General features: G+C 38.4%; 1 protein-coding gene across 8 annotated transcripts in view; it reads left to right on the forward strand.

The window, feature by feature from the left end:
* Window positions 1-14151, forward strand: part of INPP4B (inositol polyphosphate-4-phosphatase type II B) — a 310584-nt gene that overhangs the window by 37264 nt on the left and 259169 nt on the right. For 5 of the 8 annotated variants that reach the window (XM_065061987.1, XM_065061989.1, XM_065061986.1 and 2 more), the window contains exons 2-3: window positions 232-454; window positions 3104-3162. The exons of 1 other annotated variant lie outside the window; for it this stretch is intronic. In XM_065061987.1, the coding sequence (XP_064918059.1) occupies window positions 343-454; window positions 3104-3162 (171 nt within the window). In that variant the 5' untranslated portion in view covers window positions 232-342. The remainder of the gene's footprint in view (window positions 1-231; window positions 455-3103; window positions 3163-14151) is intronic. 2 more of the 8 variants (XM_065061993.1, XM_065061992.1) reach the window with 1 other exon arrangement.

The following is a 14151-nucleotide window of genomic DNA, read 5'->3' on the forward strand; positions in this document are numbered from 1 at the left end:
AGCTTCTGCATGAAGTTATAGAGACACTGGAAAGCTATGTTTTTCTTTCTCAAAAAGTGTATGAGGAGAGGGTGTCAACCTACGTGGATTTGGGACTTTTCCTTATTGTTTACACTGCTCCCTTACTTTGAAAGAAAGGACAGTGTTTGAACTGAACAGAGTAAAAATCACAATAAATAGTAGCACCTCTTGTTTTCTTTACTTTTTTTTTTTTTGTTTTTAATATTTCAGTTGACCTTCGTATCTGCTGCCTAGATTTTGCTCAGCATCAACAAACTAACTAGCATCGTCATTGTCTTCTTCCATCTCTTACTCATCTTCATCCTCTTCCTTGACAACCCCATGAGATTCAATGCTAAAGATCTGGCTTTCCTGGCCAGGCAACCAACTGATTGTTTTGACAAGGAAGGAAAACTGAAGATTTGCAGAGTGGTTGGGAATGAAAAATTAATAGGTAAAAATCACTTGCATTGAAAACTACTCATGCTTGATGTGCATGTTTTCTGTGGTTGTCAGCTTACAACTTCACTAATCGCACTTACCTCTCAGTTTTCTTTATTATTGATGCTTGAGTGGTGCTAAATACCTTTCTAAATAAAGAATTTTAAAGCCAGCTCTTCACTTTGCTTAAGTTTTAAAGTTTTCTTTGTCGTGTACCTCAGAAACAGTACTTGGTCCTTAACATTTTTTTCCTGTGAAGATTGCTTTTCACTACTAGTCACTCCTAGTCACCAGTCATAAGTTGCTATATTTAAAGTTTAGCTATCCAGTTCCTCAGGACCTGCTCCTCCCACCCCCTGAAACTGTATTCTTTTATCATTATAGATTTTCTATGGCTCACTTCCCACCTTCTTTGCAGGTTTATTCAGGCTTTTATGATCATTTTTTAAATATCTTTTGGTTTCCTGTAAGCTTGAATAAATGTCTGTTCCCTTGGTGGCTGTTAGGAAATAGCTCATGTTTAGCTCTAAAATCAGTCTTAATACAGTAATTTCAGCATCAGCAAATGTTTTGTTTTTGCTTGTATCAACTGATCCCCATTGTAATTTACTTTTGTATTTACTTTTATTTTATTGAAACAAAACAAAAAACCAGCCCAACACAGTCTCAATTATGATAAGGGACTGAAAAAATTTCCTGCCACACTTCCAGATTATTTTGTACGTTTTCTCATGACAAATAGCCAGTTTCCTCTGGAGGATGCAGCTAACTTTCTGGATGTATTACCAGTGGGCATCCACTCCTGCCTGCCTTGGGGTTCTTCCACAGGATTCTGTCCCGGTGTTCTCACCATAGGCAGCATATCAGACCCCATCCAGTGAATACCTGACATGTTGGAGAATGTCTTTGATTTTCCTTCCTTTAAGAATATGTTGAGTGCTGTTATTGCTACTAAGAACTTTAGGCTGGCCAGAGACAGACCAAACATTCCTCTAGCTTGGTGTCAAGGGATGTCACTGGCATGGGCAGTGGTGGGGGATTCAAGAAAGTGTTGAAGAAGCTGTGCGTGTATAGGTTGTTCCTATTGCCCAGTAAATCCTTCTGGCTCCTAGCAATCAGGTTATGACCCTTGAGAGAAGGGTGACTGCTCTCAGGGCGTTTTGGTCACTACATACCATCCACTGGTAGATTTGTCATTAATATGAGTAATCTTTTGATTTACTTACTCTTCAGTTACATGGTAGTGACTTTCCCAATTCGATGTTAGAATACCTTTTATTAGAAAAATCTGTCGTATGACTGTGTTGGGATTCCTTCCTTCTGATGCCCGCAGGGTTCCAAAGGATGGAATTTAGTCTCAGCAGAGTCCTGTACTTTTACTGTAAAACACCATACTCAAATCTGATAACTGTATTTAGATTTTTGTTGGTGGATGTACATCAATTTATATCACATTCTTTACTTCAGTAGGTCTGGAAATAGCCAGGAACTTCAGTGTCTTTTCTGAAAAAAACATGAATTATAAGGAAAAAAGTTATTTTAAAACCCTGTGTAAACCTTCCACTTTCTAGTGGGTGTAAAACTATTTTCAAATGCTGCCTATTGGAATGTCGTACTTGAAGTTATCAAGAGTAAAAGAGAATGTTATCTATTTATTTAGAGTAACAAGGCATCCCCCTGGTCAATATTATGTCTCTAGTGGTGGTTGGCTTTGAGGGAAGTACATAAGTTCCACACAGGCAGCTGTGGAATAACATGACTTTAGGGTACAGCTGTTCTTGCAGCTCCCTGGCAATTTGAGGTTGGCTACTGTCTCAAAAATAAAAAAAGAATATAACTTGTGTAAGAATGTTCCTTGTTCTCCGAAGAAATAGGGTTTGTCTGAAGAGATTGTGTTTGTATGTGAGATATATATTACCTATTATAGACATAAACATATTTATATATGTATCTTCACCTATGGATATGTATGTACAAGTGTTTTAAAAAAAAAAAAAGCAAAATTCTGCAATGTAAAAAATGACTAGTTTGGGAAGAATAAGTTTTTAAAGTTTTATTTTTTTTCCCACACAAGTCCACAGGGAAATTCCGAAACATTCCCTGTTCTTAAAAGTTTGATTACATACCCACATGTATACACACAAATATGTTGTTATTCCCCTTGGTGAAGCACTTTTAAAAAGTGTAGTAAAATAGTAATAGCAAAGTGACTATAAGTATTTGAGCCTTATTTGCTCGCTTTTTATTTCCTGAATATTGCAAATTCAGATTAGCATGTTCTAATGGAAGTGCAATAGTAAATGTTTTTGTGTCTTAACAAGGATTATCTTTCATCTCAAAGTCAAGGAAGCAAAACCAATTCCTTGCTAAAGTGGCTGTTTCTGTTCCCATGTGAGCATAAGGGAGAAAAGCAAAGAAAAGACAGGAGTGTATGCTGCAGTCACCACTTCTCTCGGCTGCAGGGTAGAAGAAACCTTCTGGGAAGTTATTTGGCATTTAACAGCATGTTGTACATAGGCAGCTGCTGAGTGATGTTGGCTTTTTTGGTTAATGTGCGTTTTTTTTTTTTCCCCTGACCTTTATAACTAATGCATCTTCTTTAAGAAGCATTTAGTATATGAAGACAAAAGGTTGTTTTTATTAATTTCTTCTTTGCATACAGAACCAAGAGAGAGATGGTGCCGACTGAGAGGAAATCTGCTTTTTCTAATGAAAAATAAGGTAATTAATTTTCCTACTGCTTTTCCTCATGTGTTAGTGTATTCTTTAAGAACCTGAGTAATCCTTTTTCATGGTAGCTATTGGCATTGTGCTTTTAGGGACAAAAAAAAAATTGCTATTATTAGAATAGTGGAGATGAAAAAAAATCCATTGTTTACTTTCTATAACACTAGCTATTCATTATATCAACTTCCTTTAGCTGAATCATAAATAGTCTATGGCCAGATTCTCCTCATAATACACACCTGTCTAAATCCAGAATTACCTCACCAATCCAATGGAATAATGGAGGCTTTATTAGGAGTTGAGGCTACTCATCCTCTGGAATGAAGAAGCATTAAGTGTGGAATTGCACTTTTTCTTCTCCTTTCTGTCTGATATTATGAACATTGCTTCTGTAGTTGCCTGAAAATAGCAGTGGATTGTAAGGAATAGGGAGTAGTGTGAAGCTTGAGACACTTATCTGTTAACAGTAAGTATTTTATAGTTGGCTCCTCAGATATTTTTATACTGTATGGATCAGCAGTTGAATGGAAATGATAGTACTGCTTGACAGATTGCATATTCTGTTTGAAAGATTTTTCAGTATGATATAGTGGTTTATTTTAATATAGTGATGAATGTGAACATATGGCATACTTTTAAAGCAGTATTTGCTTTCAAAGCACTATTCAGGAGCATGTGATAGATTTCTGTATGTATGCAAACAAAATGAGACAGTATGACGTAGATTTCTCTGGCTTGAGTTTCATATGGCTGTGTTCCCTTGGATGGTAAAAGGACCAGCCAGTTTTATGTAGATGAAACCAAGCTCATGGACACCCCTTTGTTGCATGTATTACTATTCTCCTGTATGTCTTGCAGAAGCTATTTTTAGTAAAGAGCTTTGAGTTTCAAACTACTCTTTTCTGTTCTGTGTTCTTCCACATGTCCTATTTTCATGGGAGCCTCTGTCATTTTGTAAAACAGTTTCAGGAAATATTTTGATCAACTTTGCAGCTGTGAGGAGAAGAGTAGGAGAGTTTTACTGAAATCAAATGTAGCCATTGGTTTAAACCTATAAATTTCTGGAGCCAGACTAGACTAGAGGTGTTAGTGTGGCTTGCTACCTGGGGTCACGTGGTGTGTGGTGGTTATTTTGTGAGGGGTATTTTTTTAATGTGTAGATGAAGGACAGGTGGATGGAATGAGGAACATGTGGCAATCTGTGGGTTGGCTGATTTGCTGGTCCAGCTAGGTCCACTCAGGCTGTTCAAATGCAAAGTTCTATTTTGAGATACTTGGAGGATGAGGCATTCATGCAGTGCTCTTAATATCCAACCCTTTTGAAAAGGCCTTTCTGTACTCTCAATGGAGAGAATTAATGGCTTGTTACTGAAATGATCTAGACTTGCAATAAACAAATGGGAATTCCCCTTGAAATGTTGTGGTTTGACTGAACCAGTTAAAAATATGCATAGGTGTTTTCAGTTTCTGTCTAGGTCACTGCCAGAAAACTGCATCTCATTTTGGCTACATTGCTTAAACAGGTTTTCAAAATTTGCACAATTTATGGAAGGAACCAAGAGATTTGGCAAATTTCAGCTTATAAAAGAGAGGACTGATTGGTGACTTGATTAATGAAATGTTTTCAAAAGGTATCAAAAGGTAGGCAGGTCACAACAAGAGAAACACTTGGAACCTCAAGTTGGACAAATTGAAATGATGATCACCCAATGACTGGTCACTGAAACCGAAGTGAGATATAATGGGTTCTCAGTTTTAAAATGTCACAACCTACTAGGCTCAGTACGAAGACCACTGAGTGATTAAGAGGCAGTGACTAACAATAGATCAAACTATATAATATTAGACTTCTTAGTTGGCTTATATCCTAGGAATTTGTGAAATGGCCTTTTTCAGAGGCTTCATCTGGTGGGTACTATAAAGGATGGTTTCTCTGACAAAGACCGATCTCTCTTGAATCTCAAATCCCTGTTTCAAAGTTTCCAATTTGTAGGCATACTAAGTGAAACCAAAGCAATTTGTGTGCTGTGAGGACAGAAGAGAGTGTACTCTGTATTTTTTTCCCTTAGCTCTTTCTAGAAATCTGAATCTAGAAATGTTTGACATAGGAAATAATAGTTTGAATTTTGGGCATGTAGTTTGCCAGTATAATAATACAAAACCAAAACAACACCACTGCTATTATGAAACAAACAAAAAGCCCACCACAGTAGTTTTGAAACTCTACTGCCTAAAGCTGCGGTTAGTGTGACTGGGCTGGGGAACTGTGTGTGCGACTGGCCTTTCAGACAAAAGTTTGACAATGTGCCGAAACAATTAGGGTTTAGAACTAGAAAGCAATATGTGCCTTGCCTGAAATATGTGGGTTATTTACTTATAACGGGTGTCAAACTCATTTTCACTGGGGGCCACCTCAGCCTTGCGGTTGCCTTCAAAGGGCCAAATGTAATATCAGGATGGTATAAATGTAACTACTCCTACATTTATACAGTCCTAAAATTACATTTGGCCCTTTGAAGGCAAACATGAGTGTGCTGTGGCCCCTGGTGAAAACGAGTTTGACACTCCTGACTTAGATTCTACCCAGTTCCAGCCTGGGGGGTACTTTACTGCAGAACTCATGTGAGTGGGAAGCAGGGATGAAGACTGATAGACAACAATTGCTAATGCATGTAAATATTATATAATTTTGTGCCTTTTTTCATTGGCGTAAGAGGGGACTTCAGGTTAGCAGTATTGTGTACTGGTTTTATTTTCAATTACAGACCAGAATTTATAGTGGTGGTTTCTTCTTGTGGGGGGTGTGTGTGTTTGGTTTTCTTTTTTTTAAGAACATGTAAAATGTCATCGTGCTGTGTCGTTTCCTTTGTTGCTTTCTGTTCATAGGTCCTTCAGAATAATTTTCTGCTTTTTTGATTTCTAAGAAAGAAGTTAACAGATTACGTTAACCTTTATCAATCTCTTTTAATCCTGAAGCCAGTTCAGTGCTCTGTTGCTAGTTGGTTTTGTTGTTTGCTCTGTATGTGTGAATTTGCAGTGATTGCTGCTTAAGTAAAGAAAGAAACTACCTAACCCACCTGCAGTTCATTTTCCCATATACTAATGTTCTCAAATGGTAATTCTGACACTTAGCCAGTTTTGTCAATTTCTTTGCGATCTATATGTAAAAAGACATAGACTAAAAAGTACAGTTCTGTTTTTGCATCTTGGTAATGGCTCCAGAGGGTCCGCTATGTTCTATTGAGTAAGCACTTTTGCATTCCTACTTGTTTTTGAATATGTATTTAGGAATTTATTTAAAAGTGGATTTTTGATCAGTAGTCTGTAGTGGATTCTTTAGGAGCATCACTAGTGTCTATTGTATACGTTTTTCTTAGTTTGTGGTTTAATGATCCTGTGTATGTATGTAATGTGTATGTGTATGTAATGATCCTGTGAATGTAACCATTCTGATCTGTTAGGTCAGTTTGTCCATTCACTGGTTCAATAAACTCATGCTGCTCTGTGTGTGAGAAGTTGCCTTTTAAGACTCCAATGATGTATCAATTTTTAAAAATTATAATGTAGAAGGAAATAAACTTGCTTATATGGATGGCCATATTTAAATTAAAAGCTGTTGTGATTCCTGAAAGTAAATTAGCAGTCGTATTTCACGCACAAAATTATGAACCTGTGGTTTTTTTCCTCTAATCTAAATACTGTTGTGGTAGCAAGTTGTGTGCCATATTCCTACTGTTGTGGATCTATATGCTTGTTTCCTAACCACCTAAACCCAAGGGATTTATGTTGAAGAAATGGCAGACTAAACTACACAGGTGTACATTGGAGTGCTATAATACACCTAATGCCAGAGAGGATTAAGGAAAAGGTGGTGAATATTTTGAGGCTGATCTGTAATAAATTACCTTTCCTTAAACCAAATGTCTTGTTGGGCTTAAGACTTTGCAGACAAGATTAATGAACAAATCTAAATGGTTGTGTTGTCAACAATCACAAGCTCTCTTGAAATGTTTGTGGAAGCTTAACATAAATTATCTTGTTACAGCATTTATCGCAAGTGTAATGTATTATTAACAGTTGGCAGAAGAGTAAGATTTTTAGATTGACTCATCAATAACCAGAGAACCACATGCAAGGTAGAAATAATAGAATAATGACATACTTCTGAGGTTCTTATGTGAATTACATTGTAATGCAGCTGGAGTATGTTATTCAGGTTATGATGGCATGGTTGTTTGTAAGTTCTGCTATAGAAATGTGAGAATGTATCAGTGAATCTTCTCTGCATTCAGGCAGGCACACACAATGTATTTTCAGCATAGCTGTATGGCTTTAGTATTTTCCTCCAATTTGTTATGTTTTAAATATTCTTACAGAATGAGATTTCTTTGTTTCTATGGAAGCTGTGGTGCCTCTACTGTTCTGTTGGACTATGAGGTTTTCTCTATGTATGTGGCTTAGCAGTCTCTAAGTCAGTGATGTCTCCAGGGCACGTAGAAATAAAAGTATCTCTTCTAGCTAAGGATGTACTTTTTATAAGCCATTTTTGAGCAGTGATTTCAATTTTCTAGAGCATGCTCTGCATCACTTCAAGGTCTGAGCAGCCAGAATAAGTGTTGCTGCACTGTGTAGTGTTGCTTTGGGATTGAGTGTCATTGCTGACGTGTTTTTTGGCTAAATACTACATGTATGACATTGGTTATGACCATGTTTTGCAGTGTCTTTAAGCTGAGAAGCAGGTAAGTGAATCTGTGTCTGTAATATTCCCTCAGTAATTTTCAGTGAAAAGTGTTTTTTGCTGTGTGTTGGTAAGATTTTGATTTACAGTAGGAAGTGTGGTAAATAGAGGAGGAAATAGAAGGTGACAAAACTGCAGCACAGACAGATCTGGAAGCTGTATTCCCTCTTCTGTGGCTCAGAAGTCTTAGTGTGTTTCTGAGCATTCTCAGCCATGACCTTGCATGTAACTTCTGCTTGCACTGAACAGAGATGATGTCCTCTTGCTATTGGAATGAGGTTTTTATACATATATAAATGTATGTGTATAGACATAAGTTAAATATCGGGCAGTGTTCAGTTAAGAACTTTCTTTTGTTTGTGTTGAGAAGAAGGGATGTTGTCATACAGGCTTAGTAGGGCTTTGTGTCCTGTGACTGTAGTCTTGTATTCATGTCAGTGAGATATCTTGTATATGTTTAAAGCCCCTTACTTATACTGAGCCTATTTTTAAACAACCAGTTGTGTTGCCCCTAAAGACATTTTAGGATGCTGATTTGTTTGCATTGCCTTAATTTAAATAGTAGTTTTTTTCAAGGTTTCTTGATGTTTTTAGCTGTATTGGATTGAAGAATGCTACACAGAGAACTCTCTGCTAATTGAATGCTTTAAACTCTAGCCCTAAAACTGCCCTAAATGTTATGTACATAATGCCAGCCTAGGATTAGGAGGGAGGAAGCTGCTGTCTTTACGCTAGTCATGAAGAGATAATGTAAGGAGCATGAAGTTGTCTGGAGTAGTTGGGGCAGAACAGTAAGTATAATAGACAAGCTTAACTCTTGATTTCCTTGGTAGCTGTTTCTCCAAAGCAGTTGTGGTACTGACTCAGACCCATGTATTTTAGGAGTCCTGCAGACCACTGCAAGCCCAGCAGCACCAGAACTCCATGTTTCCTTGGGGTAGCAAGGGCACATGGAGCTTTTGTTATTGAGAAGTCTGTGTAATACCACTGAGGTCTATACGATGCCTGTTGTTGCATTCTACTGTCCAACAGTACTTGAAAACGCAATTTATAACCATTGAGTAATGAGAATAATTATTTGCTCCTATTTTTACTATGAAGTAAAAGACTTAATATCTCTTTTCCCAGCTTAACAGGATCCTGGCAAGCCCTACTGCCTCTTTGCTGTCTTTGATTCCCTCATTTATCTTGCTGCTTCTCCTTCCTGCCTCCAGATAGGGAAGCCCTCGCTTCCCTTCCACTGCTGTGGGAGGCAGACCTTTCTTATCACCTGTGCTGGCTTTGATAATTCCATTCTGTCTCCTGGCTTTCTTCTGTGTTTGCTTTCATCTCTTGCTTAACTTGTTCCATAATGTCTTTCTTGCCTTTTGCTTTTTCATAGCATAAGCATCCTTTAATCCTTCATTTTTCGTGCCTGTCCTTGACTGGCTTTTTTCCCCAGCTGTGCCTATGACTCCCTTTGATATCTGAAGTCTATTACTACTTTGTTTACAGTGTCGCCATTGCATTTCCATCCTAGCATCCTCCCCAGTCTTGTTACTATCCCTTGCAGTCCACAGAAAAGGCTTTTACTGATGTCCTTTGAATAACCTCTTCTGAACAAGAGCTAGGAAGCATCTCTTGTTCATACAACTGTCTGCTGCTTCCAATGCTAGCTCTCCCTCTGACTGTGACTCCATTTTCTCCTGGTCATTTTCAGCTTCTTCCTTCAACTTTATTCTTTTTGGGGATGTGTCATGTACTGTACCTAGTGGGTGAAGCATATATGAGAAAAGTGTAACTTAGCACTGAAAAACATGCAGCTTTAAATTGCATCTAGATATGCCTCAATACCTGTTTGTCCAAACTGTGCTTTAATCTTGCCTTTCAGAGACCTCTTCCTGTGCATTTAGCCATGAATTCAGTTTCAGTGAGAATCAAACAGCTGCTTAATCTCTTCTGTCAAGTTTTTCCTCCTGTTGCTTCTGATGGCTGAAGTTAATATCACTTCTCTTCCTGCTACTCATACCATTTTTAGCATTGCTTTCAACAGAAATGTGTTTCTGAGTATTCATGTTCTGGTTATGCCTGTGTTTTGCAGTTTCTTTTTAATATAGACCACTCTTTCCATCTCTCTATCACCTGAAGCTTTGGACTGAGGAAATCTTATTTTGCATTTAATTTTCTGAAACATCCTTCTCCTTATCTTGGGAAAGATGAGATTTAGTTATATCCATTAGAGCTCTTGCAGAAATAGTTTTCCTAGGCGCTTTTTTTTGACTTAGACTTCCCTTTGCGTCTGACTCTGGTGTCCTTCCTTTTGTACGATGTTTGTTTTCACTGTGAAGACTCTGGTGTCCAGTTCTTCATTTAAAGTTCTTCTGATTCTGAGCTCTTTCCAGCACCCAGTGCCTTCTTTTGTCAATCTGTGACACCAATGAGGAAGTAATAAAACACGACATTGAGAAGCGTAATCTCATTATCTTTCTTTAAGTTCTGCCTTTACAAATCTGCTTTGCTCTGATGCTTATAAGAAGTTCACGATGATAATGCCTTTTTAAAAAATAATTATTATTTTTTAAAGTGTTAATTTGCCCCCATGTAGGTTGCTGTTGGCTTGTATGTCTGTGGTGTATAAACTCTCAGGCTTTCTTGTTGTTTAATGTCTATGTTCTGTAGCTACACAGTGCAGAATGTCATAGGGTCCTGTGGTCCTTGATCTGCTCTGGTGATAGATGGAATCATACAGTCTGAGTAAATAACTCAATTTTTAAGATTTTTTTCGTAATAGTTGTTTGTTCTCCACTATTCCTGCAGCAATTGTGTGTAATATATGGAATTGTATATGCTACAATTACATAATTGGCAGTAATCAAGCACCAGTCTTGTTTAGAACAGATGATTGTGTAGATAAAAGTATTTAATAAAAAGTTATATAGTATCCGTGTGCAGTCTGCAGTCTGTCTTGGTTCACTGGCTCTTGCTGTTTGGTGCTGCAGTGAACCCTGTGGTGGTTCTCAGTGTGTGGCTCTGGCTGATGTTTTTGTTGGGCAGCTTCACCCATGGCTGCAGAGAGACTCCTGGGGCTGAGCAGGCATTCACTATTTGATATATGTTTGTGGGAGCAGAACTGTATTATCTTCTATAGCTATTTTGGGAGACTTGGGTGACTATTTTTGCCGTGCAAGGCTAAAGCAGCTTTTAGAGATGACTCTTATAGCTGGTTTTGGTAAGAGGAGACCTGATAGCTATATTGGAAATAAAAAGTTTTGAAACTCAAGTGCTGAGTGGATACAGTGTAGCAGTCTCTAGCTGAGTAGGCTGCAACTAAAATACTTGGCAATTATCTCATTGAATATAAGCCCTTAACACATGAACGAAACCCAGGGATGGAAGAATACCAATAATACCAGTGGATTAACATGCTACACAAAGCGACAACTCCTGCTTCAGTCTGTGAATCTACACTGAAGAGAATCATGGAAATGTTTTGTGGTTTGTAGTATGAGTTACCATATTGGTGGTATTGACTGTAGCTGGAAGAGCTGCTTGGTTTGTGAAAGAGTTTCGCTTGACAACACATTCCAGCGAAGAGCCCCTCATAAAGATAAAACCTTATCAAACCAAGCACAGAACTGGCACTTTTGATTATGTTAGTCTGAACTGGGCTATTATTCCTAAGAGAAAACGTCAAAGAAAGTTAAAGATGGATCTTTGAAATATTATGCCTACACTTCTTTAGTACTGACTAGTAGTCAAAGGATGAAGTCCTCACCGTTTATTTAAAAACAAACCAACCAAACAAAACCTCATCCCCCCCAAACTATGGCTTGTATCTCTTTTCTTCTGTGTAAGGCAGCAAACCAGTTAGTCAGGATACTGTTGCTAAACTTTCCCTTTACTGAAAGGAGTCTGTGCTTGATATGGAGTATTATTTATGCTCCATTATCCTATTGGATGGATAATGCAGCCTGGCTGCCAGTTTGTGCATGCTGGGTTTTTCTATTGAATCACTTTGTTTAATGTTAGAATATAATCTCTGTTTAAATTGCTTTGTATTTTGTTTATAATGGAAGTTGTCAGTAGATGGCAGCAGCAATCTCTTCAGATAATAGTTTTAGGTTACCAGCCAAACGAGCATCTTATGCTAATGGTAACTAATCCGAAGAAAAAACACTCTACTGAAATAATTCACTGAGGGCAAAACTTGCTTTTATTTTTGGCCTGAAGCAGGATTTTGAAGCCAGGGGCTGCTGATTAACCTCGGTTTAGTCTTCTATGAGTAAGATGATGAGAGCAGAAGGGAAGCCAAAGGAGGATATGTACAGCTTGAGTCATCTTGCAGCTGCAAAGTGATTGATGCCAGCCAGCCCAAGGAATTCATGGGTAGAGCCCCTTGTACCATCAAAGATGTTCTGGCTGGTCTGTGCTTGCCTCAATGTATACTCGTTAAGGAATTCTATGTGTAGCAGAAGGGAGGAGAGGAGCTGCGCAATACATATGCATACATTAGGGTGCTGTTCTTTGAGTTGCAACCCAGGTGATTCTAACTAGTTTTTGTTGTTCATAGTGCTTGCTACTGCAGTGGCTCTCAAGGTTAAGAGCAGCCTGATCTCTGCTGTGTTCTTTGCCTCTTTGGGAACCGAAGCATAAAGGGTTGTTTTGTTCTGCTCACACCCTTTCTCTTTTGTCCATCTGAACTGGATTGACTTAGGATGGGCTGTGGCTGCTGAAAAGTGCCCTCTTGAGGGCTTCACTGTAGCCCAGATGTACTGACGTGGTTGTGGTAGGGGTGAAGGATGACTTCTGTGTTCTGTCCTGGTATCGGTATGGGGAGGAGTGTGATAAGGACAAGGTCCTGGTCACACTGGGATAAAAAGGTGTTTTAGAAACGTGGTGGGAAAGAGAGGGAAAGAGATCAGCTAAATAGTGGCGAAGGGTGATTGTGTTTCCATGGCTGACTGGCTGTGCCAAAGAGGAAAATGCTGGTTTTTTTTTTTATACCCATCTCTCTTGAGATTTAATGAGTTTGGTTTGTGCGTGTGTTGTTTGTTTTGGTGGTTGTGTGTGGTTGGTGTTGTTTTCCTTTTCCTTCTTTTTCATGAATGAGTCAGGTACCTCTAATTTATCACAAAGACTGTAGTGCTTTTCTAGCCTTACATTTTGCTTATCAGCAGCTACTTGTAGCTGTTAAGGACCAAACAATGCCTTTTCCTTCCATGTCTTCACTAAGCATTACTATTTACTATCCTCTTTTATTTCTCTGGCCAGCCCTGAGAACTGAGCTGAATTCTACACAGTGCCACGAGAATGTATTTTACAGCCAATATTTTAGTCCCACGTTATAGAAGTGGTTGTGTGTTTTGCCAAATGTGACAAGTTTGCACTTGCCAGCACTGAATTTTACTTATATTTTATCACTAGGTCAGTATGCTGAGAGCCTACAGCTTTGCCTTCAGTTTTAGGTTTGAGTCTCTCTTGTTAGCATTAGGAAATGTTACCACCTCACTATACACATCCTTGTTCCTGGATATTTATTAATGCAAGACATCTGCCATTTATGACTTTACAGTGTAGTTTTTCCAAACAATTGGTGAAGGACCTTGTAAAACTTTTTTTCTGAAGTTAATGCATATTACACCAATGCTTCAGAGAACCCTAACATGTTTGTGACTTGTTAACAGGTTTTGTAGAAAAAGTCACTCTTTACATTTCTATTATTATTTAATATTTATAATTTATTTTATTCTGTATTATAGTTTTTTCAAAGTTTACTGCAGGGCAACAGTAAACCATGGCAGATGCCCTCCCCGCATAGGAAAGCTGAATAGGAGGAAAAGGAAGAGAGGCCTCCAAGCTGAAAAAATTTCAAAATGCTTTACTAATGCTACTAATAAATAGAGAAAAGAAAAAAAAATATACAAAACCAATCTTGAGTTTCCTGGGATAGTGCAGGGTTGCCCCATGTGGAGTTGGAATCGCTCCAGTGGCTGTAGGACCTGGAAGTCCTGGGTAGGACTTTGCAGTAAACAGGAACTGGATTCAGGGAGGTAGGGTCTGGAACCAGGCCTCAGATCGCAGGGATGACAGGCAGGGTGCTCTTCGGATGCTGGCCGTGGTCGAAGAGAGCGAGACCTTCCTGATCTCCCACTTTTATAGGGTGTATGATGTGTATGGGATGGAATACTTGGTTGGTTTTAGTCACCTGTTCTGTCTGCACCTCCTTGCAAATACATCCCTCTTGCAGCAGAGCTGGTGAAATTTTA

The sequence above is a fragment of the Columba livia genome, chromosome 4 (assembly GCF_036013475.1).
Source record: "Columba livia isolate bColLiv1 breed racing homer chromosome 4, bColLiv1.pat.W.v2, whole genome shotgun sequence".
NCBI lineage: Eukaryota > Metazoa > Chordata > Aves > Columbiformes > Columbidae > Columba > Columba livia.